The 18,655-nt window shown below is 44.3% G+C and overlaps 1 protein-coding gene across 10 annotated transcripts in view; it reads left to right on the top strand.

The window, feature by feature from the left end:
* Nucleotides 1-18,655, top strand: part of ARHGEF9 (Cdc42 guanine nucleotide exchange factor 9) — a 383,799-nt gene that overhangs the window by 352,672 nt on the left and 12,472 nt on the right. For all 10 annotated transcript variants that reach the window (XM_075008221.1, XM_075008225.1, XM_075008220.1 and 7 more), the window contains 2 exons: nt 12,922-13,165; nt 13,870-13,938. In XM_075008221.1, coding sequence (XP_074864322.1) covers nt 12,922-13,165; nt 13,870-13,938 — 313 coding nt within the window. The remainder of the gene's footprint in view (nt 1-12,921; nt 13,166-13,869; nt 13,939-18,655) is intronic.

Here is an 18,655-nt window from a genome sequence, read left to right as displayed (position 1 = left end):
GGCCTAAGTGACTGTGCACTTTGCGCTCTACTGTCTTTGGGCTATAACAGTTTAGACTGAACCACAATGAGCACAAAGGGACTCGGGGCCTTGGAATGCAGCCGGGAGAGCTAGTTCATATCAGAGGCAATAAAATGTAGCACAAACTCCCAGGACACAACTTAAAGCACTCAGCTACTGCCATGGCCTCAGTGGCTGACAGGAGAAGAAGGGGGAACCCACATCTGTGAGAGAGAAGTTTATGTAATCCCTTCTCTCACAAGGATGGCTGTGTTAGGAGATTGCCAGACTCCTGCCAAATTGTTCAGTGGTGCCTGTCTAGTGAGTTTTGAAAGATACACTTGATTCATCCTTGCCAGTTGAATGAAGCATGGGGTGAGGCCGGGAGAAAGAGAGGAGCTGAAAGCAGTTATGTGGAAATGTTCTTGTGCTCAGTATATTTTGCGGGACATCAAGGTATTTTGATGTATCATTCAACCTAACACCCAGTCACGTTGTATCCAAAGCAGTGAGACAAGGATGATTTTGTTTCTAACAAATTAGCAACAGGAAGAGACAGGAAACCCTTTCTTTGCATTCATCAACTTGTTTTTCTGACTCCCTCAATTGGGTCTCCGTGTTTTCAAATGGGAATGGTGAAAGAACATTGCAGCATGAGGGCTCAACTCTCTGCACCTCAGGGCAGAGACCTTGCATGGGAGGCAAATTTGTACCTGATGTAAATACCCCCTGGATGAATTTGGCTGAAGGCATTTTGTACACTTCTATTTTATATGAACAAACTAAGCCCCCTCCCTGCCCTCAACAGAGCAGGCTGGGCCTGAGGCAGTACCCAAACCCACCTTTTTCTGGATTTGGGCTTGATTAATACCTAACACAACGTAAGCCTCAGCATAAGCCTCCTCCTTGAGCTTGGCTGGCCCTAGTGATCTTGCTCTCACCTGTCCTAGCTACCTCTCTAGAGGGCCACTCCCATGAACAAGCAACACCTGATGCAGTGAACTAGCAGAACTTCAGCAGCTTTAGGCAGGGTCAGGCCCGCTGACCAGGGTGGAGGGGGAAGGGGCTGTTGCCCCTGAATCCAGCATTTCAGAGGGCCTGTAGTTCTGGGTCCCTTTGAATTGCTGCAGCAGTGCTAGCGTGTCACTGTGTGTGGCTGTGAGGGAGGGGGGAGGCCCCCCAGCACTGTGATCCAGGTGGCACTGAGAGCCAAATACCCTAGGCCCTGCCCCTTTTGCCCTTAGCTCCTCCCCTTTCAGGGCACAGAGCTAGGGCGCCCTCCCACCTTGACCTGGGGCCTGTGATGGCTGTTGGTGCTTCAGGTAAGAGGATGGGTTGAAAGAAGACCCCTCCCCCTCATAGCATGCTAGGGCTACGTCTACAAGTGCACGCTACATCGAAATAGCTTATTTCGATGAATAACATCTACCTGTCCTCCAGGGCTGGCAACATCGACTTTCAACTTTGACGTTGGGTAGCACCACATCGAAATAGGCGTTGCGAGGGAATGTCTACACACCAAAGTAGCACACATCGAAATAAGGGTGCCAGGAACAGCTGCAGACAGGGTCACAGGGCGGACTCAACAGCAAGCCGCTCCCTTAAAGGGCCCCTCCCAGACACAGTTGCACTAAACAACACAAGATCCACAGAGCCGACAACTGGTTGCAGACCCTGTGCATGCAGCATGGATCCCCAGCTGCCGCAGCAGCAGCCAGAAGCCCTGGGCTAAGGGCTGCTGCACATGGTGACCATAGAGCCCCGCAGGGGCTGGAGAGAAAGCGTCTCTCAACCCCTCAGCCGATGGCCACCATGGCGGACCCCGCTATTTCAATGTTGCGGAACGCGAATCGGCTACACGTGCCCTACTTCAACGTTCAACTTCGAAGTAGGGCGCTATTCCCATCCCCTCCTGTGGTTAGCGACTTCGATGTCTCACCGCCTAACGTCGATTTCAACTTCGAAATAGCGCCCAACACGTGTAGCCGTGACGGGCGCTATTTCGAAGTTGGCGCCGCTACTTCGAAGTAGCGTGCACGTGTAGACGCGGCCTAGGTGAGTAACAAATAATGTCAGTGGAACTGATAACTCTCATAGGCCTGAAGTCAGATCTTAAACCAGGTCAGTGCCCTGAAACACCTTCCTTAATTCCCCTGGTTCTCCATGGGGGTGTCTCCTACCAGGGCAGACTAGGCTTGACCATGCTCAAGATATGGTGCCTGAGAAGACCACATCTTAAAAAGCCCTTATTGCAAGTGCAACAGCCCTTTACCAAGTCTCTGTTTTATTGCCATTTGTAAGTGGTGGAATTCAGGCTGGCCAGTCCCCCTCATCCCCACTTCAATGGCTGGAGTCAGGAGTGGCCAGCAGCGCAGAGGTTTTCATTGTGTACCCCAGTGATGCTAACAGAATGGAAAACTAAAATCATACTCCACGTGACTGGAAAAAAAACATCGTTGTCCCAGCCTGTCACTGTCTTTGCCAGTCAGATTCCAGGAGAGAACAGCAAGACCCCATTAGACTGAAGTGAAAACAAGGATTTTGTGTTGGTTAGGATGTAGCTTGGGGTAAGATGTTTGTTTCTGAAGAGGGCTACAGAGGAACTGGACCATCTTATACACAATATGTAAGGTTGCAGGCTTGCCTCGTTGATCTCACTGCATGCAAACTTGTCCTTCAACTGCCTTACATGCAGTAATTGAAACAATAGTAAATCTGTTCTGAGCAGAAGGATCTGGTACTGCTGCTCAGCTGCTCTCATTCTGCTGCTCACCCAGCGCTCTTTACTCCTGAAAATTGGGAAAAACAACCTGGAATTTACATTGCATCTGGATCATAAACAGATACATAAAAAAGTGCAAATGAAATCCAAATGCATTTCATGCAGCCACTGATCTTTCCACTCTGTCAGGAGGGGCCAAACAGGAAGACGCATTGAGATCTGCTCTATCATTGACAAAACCAATGCCGAATGCAATACATAAAACATTTTTAACCCTTTGCCTGATCCACTGTCACTTCTAATCTGATGCCAAAGTGCTTTTGCATCCTTTGGGGAGACCAGGACTTCAAGCCAGAGGAGAAACATTGCAGATCCACCGTCTAGTACACCGTATGCCCCTCAAGCACCCCAAGACATAACAAGCTACGATCATAATTAATACTCCATGTCAGAATGCCAGATGCTAAGTGATGTGATTTGTAAATTTAAACCATCTCCGTGTCAAACTCTCTCAACTTCAGGGAGGGGAGAAAAAGAGGCTCTATGCCTTTAAGGCAACATCTTTTAACTCCAACATCAGTTAGGATCGACTTCATCTTTTGATAATTAAGGTTACTCTACTGAAATATGTATTATTCTTCCCTGGTTATAGACAGATGATAAATGGAGCCGAGGCCAGTACTTGCCTCCCACACAGCTCATTCTCTACAAGGAGTTTCACATTACAAAAACCAACCTACAGTTTCTTCTGCAAAACCCATGTCGTGGTTAACCACATATTCTACAAACACATTCCAGTTGAGAGAACAAGAAGAAACAGCGCATCCCTTACTCATATGTTATCTCTTTCTTCTTCCTCCAACATTCTGGTGGTAGTATTCCTGAGAAAATAACCCTGGGAAGATGGTCTTTCCACTCCCATCCAACTAGAGGTCTGCTGAAACAGCCTGAATTTAATCAAATAAACTGAAGCTTCCTTGTCATGCAAAGAACTGAACACAATCAGGCTGCCGTGAGAAGCAGCACAGGTCAGCTACACCAAGTACAAATCCACCTGAACTCAGAGGTGCCTGTGCCACCGCTCACCTGGACAATTGTATCATGGTGAGAGCTAATGTGAGTATGTCTTTATGAGTTGGTACCACACTCCTCCCTCTAAATGTAGGTGTAGCTTGTACTAAACTGCCTGGTAGAAGCAGCTTTTGGAAATATCATAACTGTGGGGCAAGCCACCGTTATAGAATAGATCTCATAAAATGTTTGAGTCCACCATGAAAAATCTGGATAAAAGTCCATCAGATGGAATCTTCACTGGCACATGAATCCCATGGCCTTATAAATTTCCCCCGTAAAACTCTACAGGCAATAATGTAATATTTTCAAAGTGCTCTGCTGATTAATCCTGATGCTATGCCTCTGATGTTATACAGACTGGAGAAGTGTTGAGGTTAAGCCAAAAGAAACCGTGTTAGTGCTGGGATTAAAACTGGAGACATCCTGAATCCTAGTCCCCTTCTTGGGCCCCTAGTCCATGGCTCGTTCTCCCGCTACAATACTGAAAGTGCAAAACTCTGAGTGATCTGTACAGAAAGTAGTATCTCATGTATAAGGGATGACACCATCACCATAGTACCTGAGCATATGTTAACAGGAGAGATTATGCTACATGTATAGCATGTACAATTAGTGATGTCAACAGGAACTAGACTGATTTTTTGAGATCTTCAGGCTATTAGGGCCAAAGATTTTCAAAAGGGTGTATTTGTTTTTGGGTAACCAGTCAGGTAGAACCAAAGTTCTCTGCTCTGACATATCAGCTCCCAAATCTCCAGTATGAGTCAGAATTAGCTGTGAATCTCGCGAGCTCTGAAAATCAGGCCCAGGGCAATTTGAGTTAAATGAGCAAGATGCTTTTGAAAATGTAGTCCTTGTGCCCCTACAAAGCAGACCAGATCTCACTCTTGTACAGGGTCATGCCCAGGTAGTTCAGGCCCAGACTTAGGTAATGGGGATTTGTTTTTAATTTACAAAACTGAATAACACTGAAAATTTAAAAATACCGATTGTAAAACTGTGGAGCGTGCCACACCCCCATGTCTTCCAGCAGGCTGTGGAGGTAGACAGAAGGGCAGAGAAAGGGGCAGGAAGGGGAAACAGTGAGGACTGATTTAAGGAATAAGATGAAAAAATGATTTCCCACATTTACTCAATTTGACCACTGTCCAAAACAACTACAAATCACCAGAGATGGGCCTGAACTATAATGCTGGTTTGGTTCCAAAACCCACATCTTCCTTTCCCCAAAGTTTGTTTAACTCTGTGGTTTTGTTATAGGCTTGTGGTATAACCACGTACTAATTTCATGACTCTGCTGCCATCTGAAGAAGACTGAGCTTGCAGTTATGTAACGTTTTCTCTTTCAAATGTCTCCTTAAAATGCAGCTCTCTTGTGATGCCTATGACATACTCGACAGAGGCTAGGCAAATGATGTGCTATGATTGCTGCTTTTTTACACTAATCATAATCAACTCTTTGCGCTCATGTTTCATTCTGTCTGCTTGCTGATCCACCTGTGTCTTAAATGTAGATTATTAGCTCTTCAGGGAAGCACTATCTTTTCATTATATGTGTATACAGTGCCTCACACAATGGGGTCTCCATTGCTGATTAGCTTGTGGGTCCTACCAGTTGTAGTGATAATGAAAAGTTCCGAGCAGGATGTTGACTGTTCATGACTCCAGCAAAAGAATGGTGTGACATTTTGCAGATGGTTTGCACTGAACAGGGAATGGGCTGAGGGGGGGCGCAGGTGAAAGATTCCACAGATCCCTTGAACATTTCTTGAGACAAAACTTAAAACAGCAGATCTAGTGTTTGCATCTCTCCTTCAAGTCTCCCTTTTGCCCAAACTCGCTAAGCAGTTGTTCAGAGGCTCCAGCCGTGCTGATCAAAGCATCACATTGTATCACCTGGAAGACAAATGGCTGGAGCTCTTGGGTGACTTTTTTGAACAGGAAAAGGGGGAGATAACCACCAACAAAAATCCCATATCAGAGAGTTTGAGTGGGTACTGAAAAATGTTTGCAGCTTGCATCACCTAACACAGATGCAAACCAGTCCTCCCAACGCCCACTCAGGATAGTGCATGCTCACACATCCACGTTAACACCCCCCAGAGCTTTTCTGAGTGACATTTCAGAGAGGAAGTCAGCAATTGCCCCTTCTGGGATGCTTTAATCACAGTATACATGGTATCGCTGTTTCACTTCTGGCACCATGAGCCCACCCATTCCATTTTCTTACTAGTTTGCTGAAAGGAAAATAAATTGTCCTTCCCAGTGTTTTCTTCAGCCAGACGTCTAAAGTTCAGTGTTAAACAGAACTCATGTCTTAAATGTCTGATTGTGGCAACTGATTTCTAGTAAGTAGCATGTCGTTCCCCACCCCATTTGTGCCAGCCACTTGGTAAACCATTCCATTCCAGTCTGTGGCAGCATCACATCCATCAATCCTGATTTGCTTTTGCAGCACTGGAAACCTCCTCTGTGTGGCCATTTGATCCTTTTGTTCTGAAGCCATTGAAATCACATGCTGAAACATTCTTACAATATTTTGTCTTAAAAATTTCCAAGCGCCTTTTACAGATTACTTATTCACAATGCACAACATCAGTGTAAGGTCAGCAAATATCTCTCCTTTCAAAGAAAGGGGGGAGGTGAGGCACAGAGGCATTGTGATTCACCCAAACTCCTTTGAATTGCCACCAGAGCACCACTCCTCACCCTCTGTGTGCTCTCAAGGGCTGCGGGGAGGCGTGCCACGGTTTGGGGAGTGCTGAGGGCCTGTCTCCACCCCTTCCACCCAAGCCCCGCCCCCTTCCAGGTGGCACAGGGTCATTTCCCCCCTCACACACATATCTTGCCTCAGGGCCCGGGGTAGCTGTCAGCCCTGTTGCACAGTGTTCCTCTCCTATTAACCTTTTACATGTTACATCACAGAGTTTGGAAACTAAAATCAGTATCATCTGCAGAATGACCCAATATGCTACGTGTGCAACAAAATGCATCTAATATATATTATGTATGTAGTATCTTTTATATATTGACCTTACAGGATAGCAATTCTGACTCATATTAATTCTTATGAAAGTGACCCTGTGCCTTTTACAGATATTTTATTTTAGACATCTGGTACGACAGATCAGGAAAGGGATCTTGGAGTTATAGTGGATAGTTCTCTGAAGACATCCACGCAGTGTGCAGCGGCAGTTAGTAAGGCAAATAGGATGTTAGGAATTATTAAAAAAGGGATCGATAATAAGACAAAAGATATCATACTTCCCCTATATAAAACTATGGTACGCCCACATCTCGAGTACTGCGTGCAGATGTGGTCTCCTCACCTCAAAAAAGATATATTGGCATTAGAAAAGGTTCAGAAAAGGGCGACTAAGATGATTAGGGGCTTGGAAAGGGTCCCATATGGGGAGAGGCTAGAGAGACTGGGACTTTTCAGTTTGGAAAAGAGGCGATTGAGGGGCGATATGATAGAGGTATATAAAATCATGAATGGTGTGGAGAAAGTGAATATAGAAAAATTATTTACCTTTTCCCATAATACAAGAACTAGGGGACACCAAATGAAATTGATGGGTAGTGGGTTCAAAACTAATAAAAGGAAATTTTTCTTCACACAGCGCACAGTCAACCTGTGGAACTCCTTGCCCGAGGCGGCTGTGAAGGCCAGGACTCTATTAGGGTTTAAAAAAGAGCTTGATAAATTTTTGCAGGTCAGGTCCATAAATGGCTATTAGCCAGGGATAAAGTATGGTGCCCTAGCCTTCATAACAAGGGCAGGAGATGGATGGCAGGAGATAAATCACTTGTCTTCTGTTCTCCTTCTCTGGGGCGCCTGGCATTGGCCACCGTCGGCAGATGGGATGCTGGGCTTGATGGACCTTTGGTCTGACCCAGTATGGCCATTCTTATGTTCTTATGTTCTTATGTTCTTACATGACTTCGTATACAGCATAACCTGATACTAGATATCAACCATCTGCTGCTATTCCAGAACTGCTTTTTTCGAAATCACGCTGCTGTGTAACTATACCCACAGACACTTATTTTCTTTCGGCTTGTGTGCAGTTATCTAATTTAGATTGTGAGCTCCGGTGGTTAGACATTGGATAAGGACTCTTTTTGTTTACTATGGAATTGCTCAGATCTCTTGTTCTGAACATTGTGAAAAGTCAGCAACGCCTTCAAGTAATTGTTGCTCAGGTTGGATTAGAATATACAGTAAACCCTCAATTTAACGGACTAATGGGGGAGGGGTGTCCGTTAATGCCGAAAGTCCATTAAATCCAAATCTGCAGGACGGGAGGCACCTTGCAAGGTGCACGAGGGAGTGGTCCATCTGAGACCTGGGAGGAATGCAGCGGGCTAGGGAGAGAGCTCAGCCCTGGGCTCTTTGCACTGTTTATGGAGCACAGCCTCTGTGCTCGCCTGTCACGAGCCGTTCATCACCAACTAAGTTTCCTTGGAGCAGGCGTGCCTCTGCCCAGGGTCCTCACTGGCAGGATGCCCGCCTGCTGTTCGGTCCAGGCACCCACCCTGCTGGGAGGACTCCGAGCACTCTCCCTCTCCCTTGGCCATCAGGCAGCCTGCAAGGAGTGATGGTGAAGTTTGCCGCGCAGCTGGCATTGGTGCAGTCGTTGTTCAGGGTGACTCTGAGGGGCTCGGGGAATAGAGGGGGTCTGCCTGGAACAAGTGGGTGAAATTAATGCATGCAGCATCCTAGCCTCACATGCAGCATGTCAGCACACGCCACCTGCCTGCACCCATGCGTCATCCTTGGTGGCCCCAGCCACAGCGGTGGCTTCTCCAACCCCAGCAGCAGCAGCTCCAGTTGCAGCTTTGGCTCCAGCAGCTCTGGTGAGTTTCACATATTTATTTCGGGGGGAGGCTGGTGGACAGCATCCATTATTTCTGAAGTCTGTTAAATCGAGGGTTTGCTGTACAGCTAAAAAGTGGAGGATGTTTCTTCTTCCTGTTTCCTGTAGAAGCAAAAGGGGAGTCTGTGGCATGCATGGAGCAACTGGCTGGGTTTCTAAGATGTACCATGTTTGAACTGCCTAGCCATTATGTCCCTCTTTGAATTATTTAGTCTTTTGTCATTTTCAGAATCTTTCTGTTATAACCTCGGGATTGCCGAGCACCCACAAGTGTCTGAAAGATCCTGTTAAGTTTTTGGCTAAAGGCTCTAAGGAGCCTTGGGTGAAAAAAGAAAAGGTGATTTGGCCTCCTTTTTAAAAAAACAGTTTTTTAATGTGCATTTCTGGTGTCAATAGTCAGCTTTGTAAAAATAACTGGGGCGGGGGGTTGCCTTTATTGTTTTTCAGTGATTCCCACATCAGATTGTTTAATTTACAGAAAGAGGCAAAAAACACGTTGTTTTTTTTTCTGACTGCCCACTATGCAAATTCAGTCTGGGATCTGATGGTCAAGCTGGGCGCTTTCTTGCTTGTGCATCTTCACCAGTAATAAACGTTTGTAATAAATAAATATTTATCTGGCTCCCACTGACAAATGTGCAACTCCATTGCTTTCATGTTCTTCCCTCAGTGACTACAACTCCACGGTCTTCATATTATCCCCTCAATGGTACCTGTGAAACTATGACTATGTTTACACTGCAATTAAAAGTTTGCAGCTGGCCCATGCCAACTAATTTGGGCTTGCAAGCCTAAGCCCTGCAGGATCTGGGCTCGTTGGGCTGTTTAATTATAGAGTAGCTTTTGGGGCTCATACTGGAATTTGGGTTCTAGGACCCTCTGAGCTGGGAAGCATAAGTGGAGTGCTGGGCTGGATTAAGAAAGGGGCCTTTGGTGCTGCAGCTAAGAGGGGCCCTACAAAAAAAATCTCTGGGGCACTGAAGTACAGATCTTTTTGCAGGCCCCTGGGCTGCCCTAGGGAAGCACCCCATGACCCAGCTCGGTGTCCTCTCCTACACTCCAGCTCCTGCCCGTACCCCATCTCTCACCCCATCTCCTGCACCTCAACTCCTACACAGACCCTGCACCCCCACCATCACCCGTTCTACTGAACCACCTCCACCACACCCTAACTCCTGCCCAGAGCTCCCTCCTGCACTGCAACTCCTGCCCACATCATACATCCTCTTCTCCTGCCGTGAGCCCTCTCTTGCACTCAAACCCCTTGACCCCAACCTGGAGCTCCATCTTGCACCCCAAAAGGCTCATCGGCAGCCCCACTCCAGAACCTGCCCCCCCCAAGTCAGAGCCCTCACCCCTCCCACATCCTCCCCATCTCCACTCACAACCCCCTTCCTCCTGCTGAGTCCCTCATTTTGACCTCAGATGGGTGCCCCCAAAAGTCTAATAGCCCCAGGCCCTCAGAAGAGTTAATCCAGCCCTGCTTGAGCAACACAGTTAAACCAGCCTAACTTCTGGTGTCTTAGTCAATGGAAGAATCCTCCCATCACCGTAGCTACTGCATCTCAGGGACATGAGGTACTTATGCTACTGGGAGAAGCTCTCCTGTCAGCATAGCATCATCTTCACCAAACTGGTACAGCAGCACCTCTGTGCAGCTTCAGCATTTTTGACTTAGACTGACCTTAAGTGCTTTGACCAGGCTAATTGTCTTATATGACAGGCCCATTTCCAGGTATTCTAGTGGGAAAGTATATCACAAGTTTACACATCTCATTATTAGAAAGTTTTCCATTAGGTGTTCAGTCTGAACTTTTTCCTTTCTTTCCATACTTTACTATAGAGACTGGTACTTGCAAAGGACACTGTTAAGTGGATTCTTTCGTGGGAGAGTTAGGAGAAATATTAAGGCGAAGAGCTTCTCAACATTATTCTCTTTCACCACTGTTAATACTATTAAGCAGCCTTAGAAAACAGCTCTTGTGAGATCTTATGCTGAGTTTGTTTGTTTTCTTTATGTAATGAATTTTTATGAGAGATTTCATATCATAAGGACACTCACCACTTCATCTTGTTCAATTAAATAAATATTGTGCTGTGATTTTATTTGTACTCTTAGATTATTCCTCCAATACATCATTTATCTTGAATGCATTTTTAGAACAGTTGAGAAATAAAATAGGAAAGAAAATAGCTTGCGGTTTAAATGATCACAATAAATGAACTTTGTACAACTGAGTATTGGTTTCTGAGCCCTGGGGAAGAACACAGCCTTAATTGTGTCTTGTCAAAATTGGTTATTTAAATATTAAAGCCTTATAACATGTTCTCCCTATATGATTAATCTTCTATTTTCTGATGGCCTGGCTCATTTGTTCTCTGGTCATATAAATTGTTTATACAGCAGGTCTCATTCTCCACTCAGTACATCAGTATGAATGAGGAAAAGGTCCACGGCAGGCAATAAAAATTTTCCTGTTGTAAAGCTGGTGTAAGTAAAAGTAGAATCAGGCTCCTACATATTTATTTTATATCCTCTTTTTGGGAAAAGAGGGAGAGAGAAATGTCTAACTCTTGGTTTTTGCTTATAACTCATCCAACTTGCATTTTGACACCTATGTCTGATAAAATGACATAGCATCTTTCAGAACATTTATTTAGTAACATCTTCCCCAGCTTTTTCAGGCATGTGGAATAAACACAGCTTATGCTACACTTCAAGGAATCAGGACAGCTGATGCAGATCACGATGGAAAAACAGCAGCAGCGTTGGGGCCCTGGGTGTGCTAAACATGTCAAGCGGCTGAATGAATTCTGTTCATTTGTAATTGATTCATTAAGCATTAATAACAAATAATGATTTTTCTGCTCCCCACCCCCCAATGGGAAAGGGCCATTAAGACAGAGGGATAGAGAAAAGCCAAGGGATGATATATAATGCTGAAAGATATAAATATCATGGAGGAAGAACAATGTTTTAAAGTATTCCAAAGAATAATGGAATTGCAGGCCCGCTGCACGGGGGCCTGGTTTTTCTAAGGGCCCCAGAGCTCTGGCGGATGCTGCAGATACTTCAGCAATGGCAGTTGCTGGCACTCTGGGTCCCTTTGATATGGGGAAGAGGGGCCCAGCACCTTGATATAAGTGGTGTTAGAAGCTGACTGCCCCACGCCCCACCCCCTTTGCCCTTGATCTGCCTCTTCCAGGGAGCTCATTGCTCCCTCACCGCTTTGGCCCAGGGCCTATGGTGGCTGTCAGCCGCGCTATGGACTGGAACTGAACTACAGGTAATTACAGACTGAATGTCCCAAGGAAAGCAGCCTATGAAAGTGGAAAACATGGTAGGAAACCTCCATCTCCTGTGATATTTAGAACTAGCATGGACAAAGCACAAGTCTGCCAGGAGCTATTGTACAGAATGATCTATAAGGGCTGCTGTTTCCTATCTCCAGTCTTCACATTTCTGTAACCCACTTTAGGTGCACAGGAACCAGATCAGGCTAGTGGACCTTTTTGTCAAGTTTCCTGTCCCCTGCACAGGAATTGCAAGTACCAGACACTTCAGAAGAAGGTTTAAAATCCATGTAATCATCAATCATTAGTAAACTACCTGCTGGGAGAAGTCTCTTCCTGATCACAGGGAATGAATAATGGCCATTTTATGTCCTGAAGCGCAAGGGTTAGAATTAGATCATATTTTGCAAATGAACCCTTTCATTTCTATGCTGAAATAAAACTACAGTGCTTCAGATGATTAAGACTAAGCTTTAGCAATATTAGATTTGTATTGGTAACTGTCAGTAAATATTGATTTAGCCATTCACACATAAATGAATGAAACAATATTTCCATCAGCTGTAATCAAAATAGGCAAAGTAAAAATAATGTTGCTTGGAAGCTTATTAGAATTTGATGAAAGGATATGATATATACACACACACATATATGTGTGTGTGGTGTTTTAATGCCTTTAAAGCTTTAATTTTTAGATTCACAAAATCTAATTTCATTGCATAATTACAGTCTGCCTCTCCACATTGTCTGAGATCCCCATCATTCCCAGGAACATTGATGATGTAAACCAATAAAATATTTTAAAATGCTAAACATAATCATCAATATTATCCCTTAGAATTATGAAAAATAAAAATTGAATTTTGCCAAGCCTGTTTAGTCTCAAAATGTACTTCCTGGAGTAGGCATCAGTCCAGCTAGAACGCAATGTGTTTCTTATTTTTCATATAGGACCTGATACGAAGAGATATCCTGTACTACAAAGGTCGCATTGACATGGATAAATATGAAGTGGTGGATATAGAGGATGGGAGAGATGATGACTTCAACGTCAGCATGAAGAATGCCTTTAAACTTCATAACAAGGAGACTGATGAAATGCACTTATTCTTTGCCAAGAAGCTGGAGGAGAAACTGCGATGGCTCAGGGCTTTCAGAGAAGAAAGGAAGATGGTTCAAGAAGATGAAAAGATAGGTAAGGGATCAAAAATGAGTTGGAGGGTGCCTGTTGGTGGCCAATTGGGTTTTGCCCCCGGTGGAAGAGAAGACCACATTTCTGTGCTTTAGAATTATTGTTAAACTTCATTGTAGCATTCCTGGCTTATCTCACCATTGCTGTGAGCATTTGCACCTTTAGGAACAAAAGCTGGCCTTAACAACTCCACAAAAGGGAACTCCACAAGTGGATGCAGGAGCAGGACACCTACAGTCAGCAAGCCATTAAGAGACATTAAAACCTCATGGCTGCAGTGGTTGCAGCCCTCACTGTGCACTCCCATTGCAGGGAGAAAGGCAGAGGAACTCACTGATCTACAGCCTTGCCCTCCTATCTCTATTACCACAAAAGGCTGTTGTCACCAAAATCAGAATCAGACTTATTGTGTTTTGCCCATCCTTAAAGTAAAGTTCCATTTATGGCACGGTATGAATAATACTAAACATAATAATGCTTATTATGTTGCTTTTTGCAGAAGCCCCCTCCCAAGTGCTGTTTCAACGAGGCTTTAACTTTAAAAGATTTGCTTTTCATTAAAGCATCTCTCTGTATGGGCAGCACCACCTGGCAGTCCTTTGCCACCCATGGATTATTAAGTTTCATAAATGGCATGTGAAAAAATTTTCAGAGAAAGAGGGTTGAGAAGCAATTTTCTGAACTCTTTGCCATGTTCCCTTTTCCAGGCTTTGAAATTTCTGAAAATCAAAAGCGGCAAGCGGCAATGACAGTAAGGAAAGTCAGTAAGCAAAAAGGTAACTGGCAGCATATGTCTCATTAGGCGAAGCCAGGGTGGGATGGGGCTTTATGCTGGGCTGCAATCCAGATTCTCTTTGGTTTTCCACGAGTCTCTTTTTTTATCCCGTTTGCGTGGTTCGTATGGTTTATTGATGTATCCATGGGCCAAGTTAATTTCTGGCGTGCCTCTGCTGATGCCACTGGAATTACATCAGGGGCGATTTTGATCTTATATGTCCAGTCTAGTATCCAAAAGCAATCCCAGGGCAGAAATCACAGGCAGTACATAGACACATTTTTCCCCAGATTGAAGCAAGTGCAGATGACACATAGAGGCTTTGCTAATTCCTGGAGTCTCCCATTGGTAAAGATGGGAAGATGGCTAAAGCTCTGGAGGTTTTGAGATCCTGCCATTCTACTTCTTTTGGGAGCAGGAAGCTCACATAATTTGTATTGATCTTCCTGTGAGCTCCATAGAAACAAAGCATCCTAATAAAGACACAGTACATAAAATAATCCTGTAAAATCATATTTGTCCTCCGACCTGGGAAGAGTACAGTCAAGCAATGGGGTCATGTCAGATATTGAACTGATCAGCTGCTGGCCAAAGTTAATGATTAGTTTGAATAATTCTTGTGGCCTCAGGGTTTTGTAATGACAAATGCTAGGGAAAATCAGAGAGGAATCATAGTAACAGCGTTTCAAGTCAGGGAGCCTTCAAAAAAAAGTATAAGAAGTCATCAATATGCCAGGTAGTTACCAAAACAGCGTGACATGTTCAGCTCTCCAAATACACATTGAACCTCTCTACTCTGGAACTCTCTCCTCCAGCAACATTCATAATCTGGCATGATTTAATTAGCTGGATGATCACTTACCATGGCTGTAGCCAAGTTTCCTGTGGTCCCATAAAGTTTGTTTATAGTCACCACTCCTGGTTCTCAGTGTTTTGTGCTGTTATTTAGCTGTAATTTACCCCAAATGTCTTCTAAGAGTCCAGGAAGCAGTGGAAGTATCAGTAGTGCTGCTAGACGATATTGACCTCCCATGGTCCAGCAAATTCTCTCATCTGGAGCTAGCCAGGTCCCAGGACTGCTGGATTAGAGAGGCTCGACCTGTATTTTAATGTCTTGGGAACAGCTTAGGACTTCTTGGATACTTGCCGTCTCTAGTTGCCTGCTCCCAATTGTATCATTTTTACAGCCCTGTGCTTTCGTTTTCAGACCAACAATGTCCCATACTTTTAATAAGCTCCTAGCTCCCTTCCTCACCTGGATGTTCCATAGTGCCCTGGGTAGTCCAGAAAGGCAGGGGCAGTACTATGTTAGGACCAATGTGAACCCATTGGTCTGCTATGTTTCTGCACTGTTGTTAGTGATCTCCTTGCCATCTATAAGCCTCTAGTGTTGTGCTCTGAGGTGTTCTTTAAAGACTCTCATGGCCAGATTTTCCAAATGGGAAATGAACCAAGAATGCACTTGCATGCCAAAGATATGCCCCTCATCGCCACCACAGTGCAGAGGGACTGCACATTCAGTTGATCAGTTTGGACCTAGTAGTCCGCTTGTATGGGAACAATTCTGAAAAATATTTCCCCTTCACTATTCTATTGCGTACTGACGCCAGGGCATGCAGGCGCTTCACTGAAATAATGCTCACGGGAAAATTGCAGAATCTGTGACTCACATGGCAGCCACAGCAAATCAAGTTTTAATTAGTGTTAAAGAAAGTGATGCAGCAGAAGTGTGTCTGAGAGTGCCTATGAATATTTCCAATTAAACCTCTGTATTTCCATTCTGACAAACTCAGAATACTTAACTGTATTTAGTTTTTACACAGCCTTGGCTCTTACTCTCTCTTTCTGTGGAAAAAAACAAAGGGGGAGGGGAATTTTAATACCCCAGACTCCTTCAGCTACAAAATTAATTATCTCCCCCATACCTAGAACATCAGTCAGCACCTCCCTTATTCAGAATGCCCGATACTCTAATACTGGGAATTCTTTTTAGGATAAGAAGTCCCTGAGTCTGAGAGAAATTCATTCTGACTCAAAGCATCAAGTGGAGCAAAGTCCGATTATTTTACCTAAGACATTAATTCTGAAATAATAACAAAACCCTTTACACAACATCATTAAATTAGCAACTCTGCTGTAATGCCTTGAGCTGCAGTGATCGTAGCCTGGCCTCAAGTTAATTAAATTAAGTACTGATCAAGTAAATTTTGTAAAGCCAAAACCTTGCTAAGTACTATCAAATCCAGTTGATTTTATTACCTCATGGAGTGTGGTTAAGTTTATAGAATAATAGATGTGTAAAACTGAAAGGAGCCTTAAGAGTCCGTCTCGTCCACTCCACTGCACACAAGGCAGGACTGTAACTAAACTAGCCCTGACAGGTTTTGGTTAACCTTTTCTTATAAACCTCCAATGACAGAGGTTCTACAGCCTCCCTAGGCAGTTTGTTCCAGTGCTTAACTACCCTGACAGTTCAAAAGTTTACCCTAATGTCCAACCTAAACTGCCCATGCTGCAATTTAAGCCTATTGCTCCTTGTCTCCTCCTCAGAGGCTAACAAGAACAATTTTTCTTCCCGGTAACAACCTTTTATGTACTTAAAACTGTTATTATGTCCCCTTTCAGTCTTGTCTTGTCCAGGCTAAACAAACCCAGTTTTGGCAATCTCCCCTCATAGGTCAGGTTTTCTAGACCTTTCATCATTTTTGTTACTCTTCTGTGGACTTTCTCCAATTTCTGCACTTCTTTCTTGGAATATGATTCTCAAAGTTGGACACAATGCTCCAGCTGAGGACTTACCAGCTCAGAGTAAAGTGGAAGAATTACTTCTCATGTCTTCTTACATCCCAGAATGATATTCGCTTTTTTGCAACACTGTACTGTTGACATATTTGACGTTTGATCTGGTCTAACCCTCAGATCCCCCTCAGGCTTTTCCCATTTTGTACATGTACAGTTTTGTTCCTCAGTGGAGCACTGATATTCATCCCTATTGAATTTCATCCTGTTTGCTTCAGACCATTTTCTCCAACTTGTCCAGATAATTTTGAATTTTAATCCTATCCTCCAAAGCTCTTGCAACCCCTCCCAGCTGGATATCATCCCAAGTCTTTGTCTGTGTACTCTCTGTGCCATTAGCAAAAAGAACTGGATCCAGGTTCAGTTCCTGGAAGATTCCACTTGATATATCCTTACAGCTAGATTGTGAAGCACTGATAACTACTCTCTGGGAATGGTTTTTCTAGCAAGTTATGCATCCACCTTATGGTAACTCCATCTAGCTTGTAGTTCCCTAGTTTGATTTTGAGACGATCATGCAGTATCAGAAGCCTTACTAAAGTCAAGATATACCACATCTACCACTTCTCCCCTTCTTCATCCACCAGGTTGGTTACCCTGTCAGAGAAAGCTATTATGCTTTAACATGATTTACTCTTGACAAATCCATACTGACTCTTACTTAGCACCTTATTATCCTCCAAGTGTTTGCAAATGGCTTTTGCACAATACCCCAGAAATAGGCTCTTGCATGAGAAATCTGGTGGAGCTGCGGGCTTTAGTGGAAGTATTTAGCAAGCATTACTCAGCATGAGGAAGGGGAGTAGAACTGGGCACCAAGTTATTTCCAGTTTTAGTATGCTTTTGTTGACTGACCTTGTAATAATATTTGACATATTTGAAATGTGTCACCAGCAAGATTTTACCAAAGACATTAAGAAACATTTTGAGACTGTATATTGTCAGTAACTAGTTGTAGTTACCTGCGCTAAGAGAATGGTAACCCATTCTTGTGCACCACTATGACTGCAGCCAGGGATTAGGAAGGCCTACTGCCCTTGCTATGTACACATTGCAGAGCTGGCCATATGCATTACAGATAGGTTTGGGTTGCCTCTGATGCATCAGTTGGACCTCAGATTACATAAAGATGTGGGCTATGTCTACACTAGCCAAAAACTTCGAAATGGCCATGCAAATGGCCATTTCAAAGTTTACTAATGAAGCGCTGAAATACGTATTCAGCACCTCATTAGCACGCGGGCGGCCGCGGCACTTCGAAATTGATGTGGCTCACCGCCGCGTGGCTCGTCCAGACGGGGCTCCTTTTCGAAAGGACCCCGCCTACTTCGAAGTCCCCTTATCCCTATGAGCAGAAGGGAATAAGGGGACTTTGAAGTAGCCGGGGTCCTTTCGAAAAGGAGCCCCGTCTGGACGAGCCGCACAGCGGTGAGCCACGTCAATTTCGAAGTGCCGTGGCCGCCCACATGCTAATGAGGCGATGAATATGTATTTCAGCGCTTCATTGGTAAACTGGCCATTTCAAAGTTTTTGGCTAGTGTAGACATGGCCATGCTCAGCTTGAAGCTTCTAAATAATCCAGTTGATATTAGTGGAGCTACCTGTAGGCTCAAGGTAAGCACATGTTTAAATACTTTGCTGGGTGAGGTTCAGTGGCCATTTCAGAGCTTCGTGGTCGAACAGGCTTATCTGATGTGTAAAGACCTCTGTGCTCATATTTTAGGTCAGTGAATGTTTTTGTAGCCTTATTTTTACTATCTGCTATACAATATCAGTTGACCTTTTCTGAAGGGAAATAGCCATAATTTCCCTGTGATAGGATGCTGAAGGATGCACTTAAGAAGAAAGTACAATCAAGTCTGCTGCACATGAACTAGAAAGTTTTCAGAAGACTTAACATCTGCTTATTTCATGAACTG

This window comes from Carettochelys insculpta, chromosome 13 (assembly GCF_033958435.1).
Source record: "Carettochelys insculpta isolate YL-2023 chromosome 13, ASM3395843v1, whole genome shotgun sequence".
NCBI classification, from domain to species: domain Eukaryota; kingdom Metazoa; phylum Chordata; order Testudines; family Carettochelyidae; genus Carettochelys; species Carettochelys insculpta.
Note: the sequence above shows the minus strand (reverse complement) of the source record. Positions and strands in the feature narration are given on the sequence as shown.